We start from the raw sequence: 17,661 nt of genomic DNA on the forward strand, positions 1-17,661 counted from the left end.
ATCATCGACCATTCCTGCAATCATTGAAATCAAGATTAATACTTGATCGTCAAGATTCAGATTACTTGAATGGTCATATGCATTCAAGGAATACCAATGGATAATGCGATAAATCTCGGTTCTTCACTTGGCAGAATCCGATTGACACCACCTAGTTCCCACGTTAATAGTTGTGATATGGTTGCACTAAAACTCATGTTTTGTTTAATATATAGTTGCAAATAGTAAACATAGAAGGTTATAGCAAGAGATATTTGAAGAAGGAATTAGTAACACACAAACCAAGGATATGCACCCTCCAAACACTTTGCAAGTCACAAAACATTATCCTCCAAAGACTTTATACGTCATAAAACATTATTCTTGCAAACAAAAGTCAGTATAAAATCACAAGGCAAACTCCTGAATACTGAATATCGTCTTTGCTATAACTTGCAATTCCTCGCCCTTCCCATCAACTCAAGTTGCTTATGAGTATCAGGAAGAAAGGTTTGTGATGGAGGTTTTTGTTATGGCAAAGCAACAAGCAGGGGAAACATAATCATTCACAACAAGTCTGAAATTTGTGTCTAGAAAATTTATAGAAAAAAAAAAAAGGAAAGGAAAGATATTAAGTACGCAATGCCATCGTTTTACAAATGGGGCACACGTTCTTCTGCATTAACCACTGCTTAATGCAGTTGGTATGAAAATCATGTCCGCAGTTCAGTGTCCCGATAGAGTCTCCAGCGATGTAATCTTCCTGGAAAAAAAAAGCTCAGAACTCAGAAAACGCATATTAAAGAAAGTGGAATATGAACTCTGAAGCTACTGCAAATTGTTGAACATGTATACAGATAGACAGTGTCACAGTGATGCATAGATTAATGTCAATCAACATTTTTCAGTCATGTTATGAGTATGTGAACATTAAGCTATCACAGAGGGCCATAGGTATAATCATATTTCAACAAGAATTATCACCTGACATATGCAGCATGGCTCTATTTTCGACGGGTCTTCTATTGTAACAGATGAGTGGTGTCGTTGTATCAGTAATTTCATTATGGTTTCCTCCTTCAGTCCTGTGTTCACATTGCCCATTTGATCTTCCAATTCCAACAAATCCTAATATTTAATCGGACTATTATAAGAACTGCCTTTCACTGGAAGTACAAGAATATCGACTTTAGCTAGTCTGTACCTCATAAGACATGTCATGAACATCGAGCCTCAAATCTCTGTGCCTGTCATGCAAGATACCAGCCCCATTTATAAATGTATCGAAGAGCATATAATCCTGTCAGAATGTCTTGCATGTCAGATCTCCCCCAGAAGAAAACCTTCGGTGATGACACTAAAGAGACACATCAAATCGAGCATCTCATGAAAGCAGTTTAGATCTCAGCGTATGCCTAGAGCTTCTATTTTTCTTTTGTAAAATTCTGGTTTCTTTACAGATGACTTTACACAGTATAGTCACGAAAATATTTCTAAACCTGTCCATGTTGACTTTATACAAAGATTTAGCTTTTTTTAGGATCCAAAAATAAGAGTTTAATCTCTAGACGTACTCATATCACTGAACTATATCTAGCTGGAAACATTACTTTCTAAAAACCTCTTCCTCAACTAAAACCAACACGAACATATTTTCTGCCTGGTTTCACAAACTAGAAAAACAAACTCATATACTGTATAAGGTTATATAATCATCAAACCGATCAGATTTATGATCATCGTACTGGTCTACCTTGTCACAAATTTTTATTTAATTTTCTAGGGAAATGCTCAAGAGTCAAGACAACATATAATAGTATAAATCCAAAAACATATACTCCCTCTGTCCCATTTAATTGTATATGTTTCTTTTCAACTGCTCGACACGCATTTCAATGCTCTTATAAAATATAGTTCCGCAACTTATTTTTGAAATTTTCTTTTTCTGAATAAATATATAACATCCAAACTTTAATTCAGAAAAAGAAAATTTTAAAAATAAATTACACAACTACATTTTACAGGAGCATTAAAGTCCGTGCCACGTCCCCGTCCCCCAATGTATACTATTCAGGGGGACGGAGGGAGTATATTACAAATGTCGATAACCAAACCTCAGCTTGCAAGTTTTCACCCCTCCGCATTGTATGCAAGACATGACGAATCTGTATCAAAGGAGTCATGCACAATTTAGATATATAAAATAAATGTGATACAATAGTAGTTGCAGACTACAATAGATAGTAATAAAGGAAAAAGGTTAAAGCACAGTAGCTACACCATCATCCAGATGCATCCACTATATAATTATTTAAATAAATAATCTGGGCCTGTTTGTTTTACCTTATACTCTTCCCTTGGTCAAATGGACATATTAAACTAATTGGATTGTTTGACAAATAACAAATTATCACTGAGAAGTTAGATCAGTCTCACAAGTTCAAATATAAATGTTAGAAGAAGGTGCCTATTTTTAGACTTCTTTCATGTATGAGTATTGACTTCATAATATATCCTTATCACGCTTTTTAAATGCAAATTCTAGTATTTTTTGCACTCTTTCATATTTAATAACTTTAAGCCATACTCTTATTAATTAAACTATTCAAAAAGATAATAAGCTACAAGTAACATTCCATATTACTTATAGGTTATAAAGATAACTTGACAATCAGTTATTTAAGCAAGACAAGCATGCCCAAACTTTTCTATTATGTCTTATTTCCTTTTTTATTTCATTTACAATTATATTATTTTACAGTTAAAAACAAAGCAAGTTGTGTCCTGCTCTAAAAGGCAAAGAGAAATGTAAAATGGTAAACAAATCTCTTTTAATCTTATGCAAGTACAATTAATGACGGTTATACTGACACATGTGCCACACAAGGATTCACATTGAATTCATTAGAAGTAGAAAATGCAGATATAACATGGTGGCAGAAGATGGTTTTTGACGCCTCAATAGTATGGAAACTAGGCACATGTAGAAAACCAACAAAAACAGTAAAAGCAAATTGTGCACAAGTCATTTCATTGTTTTGATCTTAAAGAAGACTATTATAATTTCCAAGGGGATCTTTTGATAGCAGTATCTCCCTCATGCCTTTACAAGAGGTTGTGAAAGGTAAAATGGGTAGGTGGGTATGTTTAATTAGCCAAACATGCCAAAATCAAAAGGACGATTGTGATCCTACAGATGAGTATATTTTGAACAAACTCTTTTACAAACAATAGGTGAAGAATTACCAACAATCACAAATGGACACCGATGCAATATACAATTTGTGGTGCACACGTGATCAAATGCATAAACAACATAAACAATTAACCAAAAATGGATTTAGAAACAAACCTCTGAAACTAGCCTATGCCTTTCACGAATTTCTGCAGCTAAAGCACTCCGAACATTCACATCAACACCCTCTACCTCTCTTGATAAAGCATGTCTTGAAGATGGTTGAGGATGGACACTGTCTAGAGAAGGCATCTCTCTTTCATCAGGAGAGGAACCGTCCAACTGATGTGGGGAAAATCTAGAAGCCTCAATGGATTCAGTAGATGGAAAGGGAGTCCGAGCAAAATCTGGTAGGCTCAATGGATACTGGGTCCCACCTGATAGACGTGAACTAGAGCTGGTTTGACCACTAGATGCAACACTGACAGAGCTGCTTGAATTTCCACTAGACATACTCGCAGGAGTTGGAACTTGAACTAGATTCCTTGTCTCAGTTGCTGGAACAAACATCAGCTGCTCTAAATTGTTTCTTGTGTTGCCTCTCAAGTTTGCTTCTCTCCTTAATCCTGCACCTCTATCTCGAGGATGTCCAGGAGAGTTTGGCGAACTATTGGTCCTTGAATTGAAGTTACCATTCCAAGTAAAAGGTGCATTTCTATTTAGACTAGGACCTGGTCTTAAATGGTTTGAGGAACTGCTTGAGTCAGTAGGTAGTAAAGTTGCTCTTCTAAAGTCTGAAGAATCATTAGGTTTGTGTTGAGATGAGGGGTGGGAAGATTGAACATTGGGGCACCTAATAGAATTCCCACCTGAGGGTGAATCGGACTCAATTAGTTCTTGATGCTCTACATCAAATCTTGATCCAAAGTCATTGTTAAAGTTTTCCACACTTCCTGCAACACTTGGAGGAATAGCATCAGGTGTACCTCCCATACCAACCTCATGTACTGTATTAACTTGTTCAGAAGAACCAACAATTAGGGAATTCCTTGTCTGAGATCTAACTGCCTGCACAGATATATTCAAGCTGCTAGAAGCATTATGATGGGCAGTTCCAAGAACTGTGTTCTTAGCTCGCGGAAATAAGCCTGAATTTTCATTAGAACAAGGTTGAGAAGTAACTTCCGGAGCTTTTCTTTTGCACGATGGACCCCAACTTCTTGGGGAAGAGCCTGTTCCATCATTACCAACATGATAACTGGATCTTTCAGATGAGTTCCCGACATCATCAGATGAGATACTGGCAGATGTGATTCTTGTATCTACTGTGCTTGATTTGTAGAGACTTGGACATGCATCTGCTCCAACACATTGCAGCTGGCTTTCGTTAATTTCAGAAAATCTAGCATTTGAATTTCCATTTACAGGAGAAGCATCAGAACCTGAATTCTGTATACTCAAAGGTCCCCAGTTTACCTGACCGCCAATTAGATCAGCACCAACTCCTTCATGAACAGGGCTATTAGATGGTGCCTGTTGAAAATCTTCTGGCCTTGTCCCAGCCAGAGAAGCCCTGTATGAGAGAGGCCTATCTGGATCCATCTTTAGAACATCTCCAGAAATCTGATCACGTAAGCTGGCATTAGAGCTAGATTCACCAAAGTCACAACTACTACAACTCATAGCATTTTGTGGCAACCGACGCTCTGCTGTAGCTGGTAGATTATTCCTAGAAGGATGATCCATACCAGTATTATTGGATTAATTTTATCAGGAAAGAAATCCAAGATACGTTATATCCGGGCCAACACAATTACGGTTGCAGCACAATATGATGATCCTCTTTTATGAGCTATCTGTAATGTACCTTCTGAAACAATGAAAGAATGTAGTGACTACATAGTCAAGAAGTTTTCAAATTTATATAACTATTACTATCTTGCGCAGGTTTAATTGTCTGTTACCTAAGTTCAGTAGTACGTCGTAAACCTTGTTGCCAGTCTTCACCCTCGCTTAGCTTCCAATTTTGAGTACTCAAGCAAAATCTGGAAGACCAATAAAAGAATAAACGATTAAGCTTGTGCAATCCAGAAGCGAGCAAATGTATCAGATCTCAAGTTCAAGTACTTATACAGGAAACAATGGCTAAACTATGATTAATATTTTGTAAATAACAAAGTAGAATAGAGACCATAAATGAAAGAATACTGAAACAATATCATTGCAGCCACCATCCTTCTACCACTCTGATTTGAGTTTTCAGCCTTATACCTGTTCTCCCTAAAAGAAAAACTATAGCAACTTACCACGCAATTTTCACCAACCAAACAATTGGACGTCTTTACATGTCGAACCCGAGTGTCACACATTTCCAAGTATTCTACTATTTAATTCCTCCACTTAACATTACATGAATACCCTTATAAAAGAAACTTTTCTACAAAATAAAACATGACTTACTTTCTCAAGTCAAAGGATGGACATCCTGGATAAAACCCTTTAAGTATATTCACCCACCCCCTCCCAATTTTAATATAGTCTTATCTATTTCATTCGTGCATCCGTTGGGCAATAAAAGATTTCCTTGCTTAAATACAAAAGTCACGGTAACCCATGATGATGGCTCCAATATATTGTTCTACATAATAGTAGATGTTTACAAATATCTTTTTATATAGTAACTCCAACTGTTCAAAAGCTTGAGAAGACCGATACATGTTGCAATTATTTATATACACACACACATACCATACAGCTTAACAAAACAACTAAACGAGAACATCTCATTAACGCATACAGCTAAAGTAATACACACACACACACACACACACACACACACACAGAGAGAGGGGGGGGGGGGGGGGGGCAGGTCCCTGGAAGTCGACGCCAGGGACGCTGTTAACTGGAACACGATTTATGGGCCGTTGGATGAATATCCTGCAGCCCATATTATAACAATTTTTTTTATATGTCCAGCGCTTAAAAAGCCCATATTAAATAGGGTGAAAGTAGGAGAAGAGTCAGGTAAAGGGTAAGAAATGTTCCACAATTGAAAAAAAAAATCTAAGCTATACATCTGTTTTTTACATGCTTTCTCTATAGTCCACCATTTTCTTTAATCAAGAATATGTGATTGAGGTAATGTGAATGGAATTTGTTGTGAGATGAAGAGTATTAGTAACAGTGTATATTGACTGCAAGTACATATACTCTCCCTTATTTGACAATAATTCATCCATCCAGAGATTTGACCATTTAATAGAGAGATAAACCTTCTATAAAACTATCAGGAAATTTATATTGAAGGTAATTTTCATCTTCAGCTAAAATTAGAAGATAACAAAGAATTTCATTACCTACATATATTTCCATCAATCAATGGCCCTAAAAACGCAAACTACCATTCCTCTTTTTACAACATCAATTCACCAAAAACAACTTAATCCAGTTCTTAAACTTCTGGCAACTATATCCCTGATTATGAACAAATAAAAAGTTTGTAGTTCTGTGATTATTCCAACAAAAAGCAGAGTATATTTTACAAACATCTCTATATCCATCATCTTAATTACATGATCAATAAACACGATAAATATGCAAACACACTTCAGATTATACAAACAAAAACACTATGTACAAAGTAAAAGGGCAGACATCTTACAGAATCAATTGAAGAGATGAGATCTGGATTAGTAAACAAATGGTTTGTTGAAAATAATGAAGAAATGCAAGTACCTGATGAGAGAAGATAAGGATGGATGAATAAATCAAACCGACCCATCATTTTTGCTTTTTGACATTGTATTTAGGTAGGCTATAAGTAGATAAAGCCGAATCGGGTGAGGAGTAAGAAAAGTTTATAAGAATAAAGGATCTGAGCTATGCATTTGTTACTTTTCCTTTCTCACTCTGTATTCAACGTTTTCTTAGATACAAGACAATGCGTTACATGAAGTAACGTATGTGAATATTGTTGTGAGAGGAAAGTGATAGCATACTAAATTTATAAGTTATACGCTATATGTATACATATTTATTGTGTTTATACGTTTGAAGTGATATTCCATTTAAATATTGTTTTGGGTTCATATAATAAGAATATCCTAAAATAGATGAAAAAGTCAAACAATTAAAATAATGCAACGGAAGATCTCTAAGAATTGTTAATCTTATTTTCGAGACATTTATCTTGTTAAGTGTATAATCATATAAATTATGTCTATACACCCAAAAAAAATGTAAAATATATGCATCTATTACTTTTCCTTTCCTTTCTCTCTCTGTATTCCACATTTTTTTTGATGCACTATAATGTGATACATGATGTAACATAGATAAAAATTGTTGTGAGATGAGATAGCATACTAGATTTTTAAGTTATACATATAAGTATATAAGGACATGTTTACTGAATTTATATGTTTAAATTAATCTTCCATTTAAATATTGTTTCGTGTTCATAATATAAGAATATCATGAAATAAATTTAAATGTCAAGCTATTAACATACTGCATTGTAAGATCTCTCTAAATCATTAATCTTATTTTCTTGGACGTATCTTTTTGAGTGTATAGTCATAACAATTATGTCCATAAACTGGAGAAAAAATAAATGCAGCAACATATATGGCAAAAAATAATAGTTGCTTATGAGCTGATGCATGGTTGTAATATACAACTTGACACTCATGTTCTAGTGAGCCCGGGGTGGATAAAAGGGTTTTTTTATATTTCTATTTAAGTGGTTTCTATTTGATCATTTGTGTGTGTGTGTGTGTGTATCCATATGACCATATAGATCATATACAAAAACACAATTCCCTATGACAACAAATAAGAACCATTAACTGGTTCAAAAAACTTGTTCGATACTCAGAAGCTAGAAAGCAAGGGTGCGCACCCGATGCGGCGGAGTGCAGCAGTGCGCGGAAGTGTGACAGCATACGAACGGAGTGCGGCACCTGGTGTGTCGCCATATTTATTGACCGGAATTCGAGGGGGTGAAGGATAATAGGGGGTGTGGGAGGGGCACTTTTGGTATTTTGTGGTCTCCGTCACCACCATCGGGCAGCTTTTTTCTTCTTCTGCCATCTCCGTTCTTTCTTTGCAAATAATGATATATGTTATAATGGATTCAATAATCAATGGCTAATATATATGTATATTCGTGTTTATATTTATGTATTATTAATGTATGTACTATTTTCCAACTATGCATGTATATATGTGACTAATTTATTTTTGACTTTTAGTTTCACAAACAAATTTTTTGGGTATCAACTCTTACTGCGGTATCTTTTAGAAATAACCACCTTAATTTAATTTATTGAGTCTAAAATAATGTATTTTGGTTGTCTTTAATCATTAAATATGATGACTTAATTTATTTAACTATTATGTGTAATTATTATGGAATTCTTGATTCTTGAATTTTAATACACACACACACACACACACAAAGCACATATATAATGTATATTTTTATCGTTTTAATATTGTTGAATCCCCCGGCACCTGAATCCCAATATTTTTTAATTTGCCGAAATCCTGAATCCTTGCCCCGCGCATCTGCCCCCATGCTTCCTAGCTCAGAAGGCTTCATATGATAATCCAATTATTCTACTATGATTTCCTTCAGAATTTTATTTTCGCCATACTTGATTCTCAAACACCTGAAAAATGTTGTTTATTTCTCTTTGAACTCAATATAAGTGTGTAATTTTGGAAAATCAACAATATCAATATTTTTCGGATAAAGCATTTGATTTTGGAGGAACACACTTTAGGGGTTAGTTTTGCAAACACTGAAGTTATATATCAGTTTAGTCAAAATTTAATTGTCCAGTTTGGAAAACCAATCGCTTTCAATAAATTTAATTATATAAGTTCTATAATAAACTTTTGAATTTAAAGTCATTTCTTTAATATAAAAAAAATTAATTATTTTGTATGAACAGAAAATACAATTACAATAATATTATGTAGTTTTTGAGTACTGAGTAGTCTTAGTTTTATTAACAGATATAAAATCAAATAACTTAGCAAGTCATAAACAACTAAACGAATAGAATTATCTTATTTCAAGTATATATCTACCATCGTTTTGGCTTCATGTTATTATAATAACGTAGGCTACAAGTAAATAAAGAGGAGTCGGGTAAAGAGTAGAAAATATTTCACCCTATAGCTCTTATTATCCTATACGGAGGTCAATGCTTTAAGTCATGTAGATGGAATTTGTTACTACGGAAAAAATATATATGAAGATCGTGTGGATGGCCAAATCACGGTGTGTGCTAATCAAAATATGCAACTCTGTTAATGAAAATAGTAGTAATTTCCGACTCTAGTAACATATACAATTATACTCTCTTTTATTTGACAATGTAATATCCCTAATAGGAAATCTGACTTTCATTCTAAAACATCAGTTCACAAAAACAAATTGATAGACTTCTTAAATTTACATTCAATATATCCCTAGACCCCAACAAATTATGATCAAGCCAACAACAGCACAAACATTTTATATCAGCAGAAAAATAGTCATCCAATTATGTATCTCTGCCTTAAATCATTATCTTGCAACACCTAAGTATTGGCAAACAAAATTTATTCCTTATAATCAATCATACAAGTTTTGAATATAGGGTGGGGGAGGGGGAGAGAGGGAGAGAGAGAGAGAGAGAGAGAGAGAGGGAGGGAGAGAGAGAGAGAGAGAGAGAGAGAGAGAGAGAGAGAGAGCGAGAGAGATTTACCAGGGTCAGGCGGTCAGGGCCTTTGGGCGGAAGCACAAGCACCAGATTTCCCAGCAGACTCCGAAGCAGGACCTGGGCAATCTGTAGTGTATACAGCAAACATTTATACCCCAATCATTCAATCAATAAATCAATAAACACATCAACAGTCCTTACAAAATAAACACATCAACAGTCACGTAAACATACACAATAGAGGCAGAGTCCGAGTGAGTTTCTCACATTCATTGCCATCTTGGGGGATATTATTCTCACCGTTTTCTATCTATATAATTAAATGTATTTGATTGAATGAGTTAGGTTGTGCACAATACGAATTTGAGCCGTCGATTATAATTTTTTAATTTAATTATAAGTAATGTTTTTCTATAATCGAATTTTATAGATGATTTATTAATTTTGAATAGAATTATGGATTGAATATTAATATTTGTTAATTTTAACAATTATTAAGATCATATTCCGTTTATATTTTACTCTAGTTTACGGTGTCATGAAATTTATAAAATTCATTTTGATACATTTTAATAATAACAACTAGCGTAAAAACCCATGCAAGGCACGGGACTGTATATTATATCAAAATTAAATTTTTATAAAATAATTTATATAATTTTTTAATTATTAAAATAATAAAGAATAATATTTCATTATTTCAACTGTATCTTTTATATGCATTATAAATTATAATATTTCACTCAATTTTCATAAATCAATTTTTTTTATAATAAAAGTTAGATTGAAACCACTATTATATTGAACACTCAAATATCATGCATGTTCTACGAGCAGAAATATTCGATATAACAAAATATTTTATAATCTTCTATTTAAAAAATACATATCTACAAAATGTCAAATACAAAATGGTTTTCATAAAACTTAAACCGATATAAAACAAAGCTAGTTAATCAACTAAAAAAAGTCAGTGACGATCGATTCAAACATAACGATCAACATAATCAAATTGAACATATGTGTATATCTAATATTTAATTAAAACCACATATATTCTCTGCACAGTGTAAAAGTTTAAAGTGAAATAATAGAGAGTGTTTTATTATAGATTTATAGAATGACTATTTGAAATAGAAATACGAATCCTAAATTTGACAAGTATTACTAAATAAAAAGAAATGATTACACAAATTTTTGATTAAGTTTTAAGTTTGAAATTAAATGTCAATTTGTCACTCTCTATAAAGCGTCATAAGCGACCAAGTAAGTTGTAGATAGAAGCTACGCGTAAAGCTTCGCTTTTGTACTTAGCGGGTGAGTAAGTATTGTTTAAAATTAAGCGGCTTAAGCGGTCGTTAAGTGGAATAAGCTAGTCAAATTGATATTTAGTTGCTAATTTTTTAATTTTAAAATATTATTTTTATAATGTAATTGTAAGTATATTTAAAAAATTTTAAAAATATATACCCCTCCTTACTCATTTCTATACGTTTCTTCATTGCTCGGTACGCACTTTAATGTTTCTATAAAATATAGTCTTATAATTTATTTTTAAAATTTTCTTTTTCTGAATAAAAATTTAAATGTCAAATTTGGATAAAAAAAATAATTTAAAATTAAGTTATAAAACTATATTTTAAGAGAGTATTAAAGTTTGTGTCGTGTAAAGTTAACGTCCCCTCATGTATACAATTCAGGGGCATGAGGAGTCTTATCAAAAATATTATAAATTTAAATTCTTATCACAACATGATTTTATATTTAAATATACTAATATTATAACTGAATATTCACATATATATATATTTAATCCACTTACTGACCACCAATCTGTGCTTTATATAACTCTGCAATTTGTACATGAGTTCAAAATATAATTTCTAAAATTTATTACACAACGTGTCACATTTTAATCTTCTATGATTTACCAATCTACCCCTGTTCCTGCCTATGTGTCCCCCTTTATTTGCCTCTTGATTACGTGCCTGTTTACTTTCCAGTTCCGTTTGTCATCCTTTCCACCTCCCTCCTGTTTTGCTTCTCCTGTTTTGCTTGGTCGTTCCTGAGCTACGCCTTATCCTTCGCAGTGACTTTAGCCTCTCTGTGGTGCATGGATCCCCCAACAAGGAGGTGGTCGCCCTCGTGTTATCATCACCGAGACTAGGGGTGAGCAAAAAACCGATTTGAAACCGAACCGAAACCGAAACCGGTAAAAACCGGTGAAAACCGAACCGTCAAAAACCGAAACCGAAACCGAAACCGAAAAAATTAAACCGAACCGTTTTAATTGGTTCGGTTCCGGTTATATTGGAAAACCGAACCGGAAAAAACCGAACCGAACCGATTATTAAAATATATAATTAAATATAATTTTTATAATCTATATTAATAAATTATATAAACATTTGTAAATTTTTTTAAAAATACATATGCAAATCGACGATTAATGAAAATCAGTAAATCTCTGTCCATGTAAGTTCTGAAGTCTACTGCATTTTGATACTTCATATTAGTAACCTGCCAGGAGAGGTAGTAATTATACAAGTCTGCAGTCTGTTTTAATAATTTTCTTGGCTGGCTTTTTATTCTGAATCAAATTTTCTTTATATGGGTTTCGTTTTGTTGGTGAGTCCATTTCTCTGTTTTATTGATGATTAAAGTTAAGATGCAAATCAGTGAAATCACTGTCTCTGCTCGTAATGCTCTGAAACTTTGTCATCTAAGCCTTTTAGGATTATTATTGTTGAAAGTTTGAAATCCACTCTTTATTAATTATTGTTTCTAAATTTCGCACTTCAATTTATTTTTGAATTTTGTAATTGTCGGTTTTGTAACCGAAACCGAGCCGATTAAAACCGAACCGGGTTTTTAAAACCGAAACCGAATCCGAATCCGAACCGGCGGTTGCGGTTTTCAATTTTAAAAACCGGGGATATATGGTTGCGGTTCCGGTTTTATCCCGAAACCGAGCCGAACCGGCCCATGCTCTCCCCTAACCGAGACCGTCGCTGAATGTGAAACTAAATGGCTGTACATTGGACAAAGTATAAAGGGGACAAACTAATAAGCGCTAAAAAATGCTCTTTTACATGATGTCTCACAATTTTTTAAAACAAAATATCTCATTATTTTAGACCCTAGCTCTCCTGCTACAAATAGAATAGATAGATTCCCTGAGTCATGCCGATAAATAGATTATTCATCGAAAACTTTTAATGGATAATTAACACTAAGCTTATTTATAGTGGAAAGATAGGGGCCGTTTGGCTGAGCTTAAAAGAAATGACTTATTGCTTAAAGTAAAAAAGTGGATTAGAAGTGAGAAGTTGGTTTGAACTTATAAGCTACCAGAAGTGTTTGCATACTGCGACTTTAGGTTTTTTAAGTGTTTGGATAACTTAACTTATAAGTTGGTATTAGTTTGGCAATTTTGAAGTCATTTTCTGTTAGAAATAGAAATAAGCAGAAGTTGAGACTAAAAAAAAGCTAGGAAACCTAACTTATTTTGTGGGCTTCTTTTCGTTTAATTAAGCACTTCCTCGCGTTTGCCAAACGCACAGATAATAAGTGGAGGTGGACTTTCGGACTTTTAAGCCCATAAGCCATGCATCCAAACACCCACATAGAAACCCCGGAATGGGTATCTAAAGAGCAGATAAGTGACATGACACCTTGCATTCACATAAAAAATAGGTAGTGTGTCGGTGGTAAAAAACCGCGGATAGATTGTTGCAGAAATTTATTGTCAGAAACATGGAACCCTATATTATTACTTGACAAAAACAATAAATAAATAAACATTTGTTAGTGGGAGCACATCTTTGCAGTATAAGTAATCGGACGAATCAAATCCATCCAAGTCATTGACTTCACTTTAAAAATTAAGTATCTTACAGTAACCAAGGCGGTATTTAGTCTCATCACCAAGTTGTTTCCTTTCTTGTTATCAGTAGTTTATACTCTGTGTAGTGTGTATCATGTATTAATTTTAATATGAACGGGTGAGAAGTTAAGAAAACGGAGAACCCCTTTCTATTTACCACAAAAGGTCTAGTTTGAGTTGTCGAATGGTTGCAGATATTGTCTGCTTATATGCATAATATTACATGGTTGTGTAACTTTAAAATTTAAGATTTCATGTAATGCAGTTCCTGGTAGAGTTTTTGTCAGGCATAGATTTTTTGTAGGGTATTAATGGAAAATATTGGTTGTTTCAATCTACCTTCAATTTGATAATCATTTTGATCCTTCATGGTTACACTATTAGTCTTAGATGATATATTTTGTCCCAAACAAGTGTCTTGGTTAATCTTAAATATTAATGGCTTATTGGGTATGTGATATCAATGACCTCCAGCCTATACTGATTTTTGGTACTAATTTGACTCCTAGTCGTACTTGCTATCCCTACCACTCCTTGCTCTACAGTTTGTTATTTAATTCAGTTTTTATTTCAGAAGAAAAATTAATTTGGGAATGGTAGTAATACATAATGAATTAATGTCCTGAAGGCTGAAGTCTGATATCGTAGTTTATATATATTATCACTTCTTATATTTATCTATAACCGAGGAGTTGAAAATTAGATTTACCATATGTTAAATGTAATTGATCCTTCTCTAAATATGATTACATCACAGCTGCAGTTTCTGCACTAATGGCCTTCCCGAGTTCCCGTCCTCTCCCCAATCCAGCAGCTTCACTGTGGTATAAGAATGACGAAGTTTGGTGAGATCTTTCAGATAATTAAATAAAAAGGTATAAATAGTAATCATACAAAACAATAGCAAACTTCAATTTATCTCAACTACTTTGAAAGACAATTTTCTTAAAAAGAGAACTAATGCATCCAGTTGTATGAGAGTAGCTAAAACATATTACAAACTACAAAGAGAATGCGAGAATGGTTAAAAAAAACACAAGTTAGATAACCAAAAAAAATCACAAATAAATTCTTGAAAGGTAGCATCAGTTTCCTCATATGTGCCCCTATATACAGGACCAAAAGTGCCTAGAGCTTTACAGTATTTTATCTCCAGCTTACATAGATCAAGCTCCCAATCTTCTTTAGGCCGAGGCAAATATGGTTTCAAGTTAATTGACGGATTCCTATTCAAGTGCTTCTCCAACTGAACATCCATATTCTTGAGAGAAACTCTCTCTGCGCAGAAGATTATCATCTCTTTAACACTAAGACTACTTGTCGCTCTCCTCCAATTATCTTTTAGGCTAAGTTTCGCTCTTCCCCTAATTAAATCAAACCCCAATTCCACATCTCCATATTCAATTTTTAAGCAAGTAAATAATTATAATAGGATATTATTGTTTGTGTAGTTATATACCCATTACCAGATCATCAGCAATGTGGAGGCTAGTATCTTTTTTTTAGACGCGCATAATCAATTTCAGCAAACTTGATTACTCTGTTAAGTGTATAATTGTGTGAATGTCATCTTAAGCTAGATTTGCATTCCTATTATCTTGGACTTTATTGCTGAAGCCTACTATGTGCTGAACTATCGAGTGAGACTGTCATCGTAGAAGTACCAAATGTCCGGTTTAAATGGACAGCATCTTTACATTGTAAGTAGAGGTCTTATACATAACATGTATAAGAACTGGGGCCGCACTTGCATCCGAGTTGATTATGAAATTTAGTCAAAAACAACATTCCACACACCAGTTTCTTCACCCAGCTAGCTCTACAAGAAATGTAAGAGTAATAAAATCTGAATTTGAATTTCTTATCTAGTTCCAACAACTAAATTTTTAGGGTAACTTTACGGTTTGCATGCATACAATAACATACTGGCAGAAGGGAATATACAGAATCTTGAATTTTGTAGCCTGTGTAGTAGTAGCCAGGCCTGCAATTCCATGTCCAACAATGACTATATCTTGTTTCTGGCTCTAAACACTACTTTGATGGCCTGTTGAATGAATAGAAAAAAAATCAACATGCCAAAGAGTTCATCAGCAGTCCTGGTGAATCTACTGATGATACTGCCAGCATTGAACATTGCTAGAAGAAAAGTAAAATGGAGGTCCAAATACAAACGCTGTTGATAAAACATGCATTTCTATTTTTATAAAATGACTCATGTATAGAGTTAGTATAGGAAAAGAAGGCGACAAACTTACCATCCAGCACATGCTATAAACAGGTGTCCACCTAAACTGCTGCTATATTTGGCAATTTGGTATAATACTGTATACATATAAACTGTTGGTTCCAGAGAACCACTTAAAATAGAATCCTGCGCTGCTCTAGCTGCAGCGAGCTCCACTCCATAATTTGATATAGTTTTGTCCAATGTCCTACCAGTGAAGTGGTCAAACAAGTCATTTGGGATTTAATTGCAATCTTAAGTAAACAAGAACTCACTGTATCGCATTTGGACTCCTAGTCCATGCAACTTTCCCTAATATATCTTCAATTTCACCCTTTACATATTTTTCCTACAACTGCTGCAGAAACTCACCGACAATCCGGTCAGATTCTACTGCAGCAGTCCTTGCGAGACCTTTAAAACTTAACATTTAATCAGTAGATGTATTTAACTTTGCTTTTTATAGCTAAGACTACTGGCATCTACTATATTAGGATTAATAATTTGATTTTAATATTAGAACAAAACCTTTTACCCATATACTTGTATAAGAAAATAAGATAAATCTAAAGATGTTTAGCTTACAAATATACTTACTTTTGGGCAAGGACTGGATCAGACTTCATGCATCCAATATATATTCTGGGCTTCATCCGATGTCTTACTAATGTTTCTCCTAGTGTTGCTGCAAGGTAATGAAATGAAGCTCGAGTTAGAGGATAGCAAGTTACAAAAATCAGAAGTATAGCATAACCACTTACGTAAATAATCTACATAAAAATTGAATTCACTTGTTCTTGTTAACAGATAAAAATTAGGCTTAAATTGAGGAAAGATGTTTGTCAACATCTTAATTGGTTTCATTCTTGAACGGGGAAATGGAGTGCGGCATAATATTTTATTGTGATCATTTCCTCCAGCTCCTTATCAACAAAATAATCAATTAAGTGGATTTGTGCCTAATAAGCCAGGACAACAATTTGAAACTTGATCCTGCACATTTGGAATTTTAAGCAGGAAATGATGAAAACATAAACACTGAGTAGTACAGAAGAAGAGAAAAATAATACATAAGCTACAAAACCTTACCAGCCTTATAAAATCTCCATGCTTTCAGCCCTCTGCTTCAATGGCTCTGTTTAGTATACCCCCCACTGTGGCACTGAAAATATAGCTGGTTAATCATTTTAATCTCTTACACAGAAAACAATGGATGATATGATTGTAAAGGAAAATTCAAGAAGCAGCGTTTCAGAAACACAAGATTATCCCTGGCTTTAAATATCGAATGTCTTTGATCAGGTACAACTTCGTCTTGCCAAGTTTTTTAAGGAAACCATCCATTGGAAGAATGGTGTGCCTCGTAAACCCAATTGATATACACACAAACATTAAAGCACGGACAATATACAAACTGAGAAACTGTTATAGATCACGAAGAAAATGAGGAGTATTGAGCGGAAAACGATCAGGCTACTCGGGTCTAGAATACACGAGTGTAATCGAGTATAATAGTTGAGGGTATGATCGAAATTATGTAAGAACTGAGGGTATATACGGAATTTCACAGGTATTATTTTTGCTCTTTTTGCCCCTGGTTCTCCTTTAATATATAGAAGTAGAAGATTATGTTATCAACTATAATATGTCGTTCGTCAGATGTATAAAGTTACTAAAAAAT

The 17,661-nt window shown here is 33.9% G+C and overlaps 1 protein-coding gene and 1 long non-coding RNA gene across 16 annotated transcripts; both read right to left on the reverse strand.

The window, feature by feature from the left end:
- Nucleotides 1-312: 312 nt before the first annotated feature.
- LOC108225721 (E3 ubiquitin-protein ligase MBR2) lies at nt 313-10,139 on the reverse strand. 4 transcript variants are annotated; one of them, XM_064079309.1, is made up of 9 exons: nt 9,913-9,993; nt 8,055-8,252; nt 6,816-6,889; nt 5,119-5,199; nt 3,332-5,024; nt 2,094-2,144; nt 1,184-1,279; nt 964-1,107; nt 313-742 (listed from the first exon to the last, which is right to left on the reverse strand). In XM_064079309.1, the coding sequence occupies exons 5-9, from the start codon at nt 4,898-4,900 to the stop codon at nt 611-613; spliced, it is 1,992 nt and encodes a 663-aa protein (XP_063935379.1). In that variant the 5' UTR covers nt 4,901-5,024; nt 5,119-5,199; nt 6,816-6,889; nt 8,055-8,252; nt 9,913-9,993; the 3' UTR covers nt 313-610. The 4 variants fall into 4 exon arrangements, with proteins under 4 accessions (XP_063935379.1, XP_017256144.1, XP_017256145.1 ...); XM_017400655.2 differs by lacking the exons at nt 6,816-6,889; nt 8,055-8,252 and adding an exon at nt 10,102-10,139; XM_017400656.2 differs by lacking the exon at nt 8,055-8,252 and having other exon boundaries at nt 9,913-9,994.
- Nucleotides 10,140-12,313: 2,174 nt separating this feature from the next.
- Nucleotides 12,314-17,491, reverse strand: LOC108225812 (uncharacterized). 12 transcript variants are annotated; one of them, XR_010284135.1, is made up of 7 exons: nt 17,070-17,490; nt 16,578-16,665; nt 16,012-16,188; nt 15,680-15,800; nt 15,451-15,572; nt 14,463-14,572; nt 12,866-12,890 (listed from the first exon to the last, which is right to left on the reverse strand). It is a non-coding gene; the product is annotated as an uncharacterized LOC108225812 (long non-coding RNA). The 12 variants fall into 12 exon arrangements; XR_010284131.1 differs by having other exon boundaries at nt 12,314-14,572; XR_010284132.1 differs by having other exon boundaries at nt 12,855-12,898; nt 14,463-15,572; nt 17,070-17,491.
- Nucleotides 17,492-17,661: the final 170 nt, after the last annotated feature.

This window comes from Daucus carota, chromosome 6 (assembly GCF_001625215.2).
Source record: "Daucus carota subsp. sativus chromosome 6, DH1 v3.0, whole genome shotgun sequence".
In the NCBI taxonomy this organism is placed as follows: Eukaryota; Viridiplantae; Streptophyta; class Magnoliopsida; order Apiales; family Apiaceae; genus Daucus; species Daucus carota.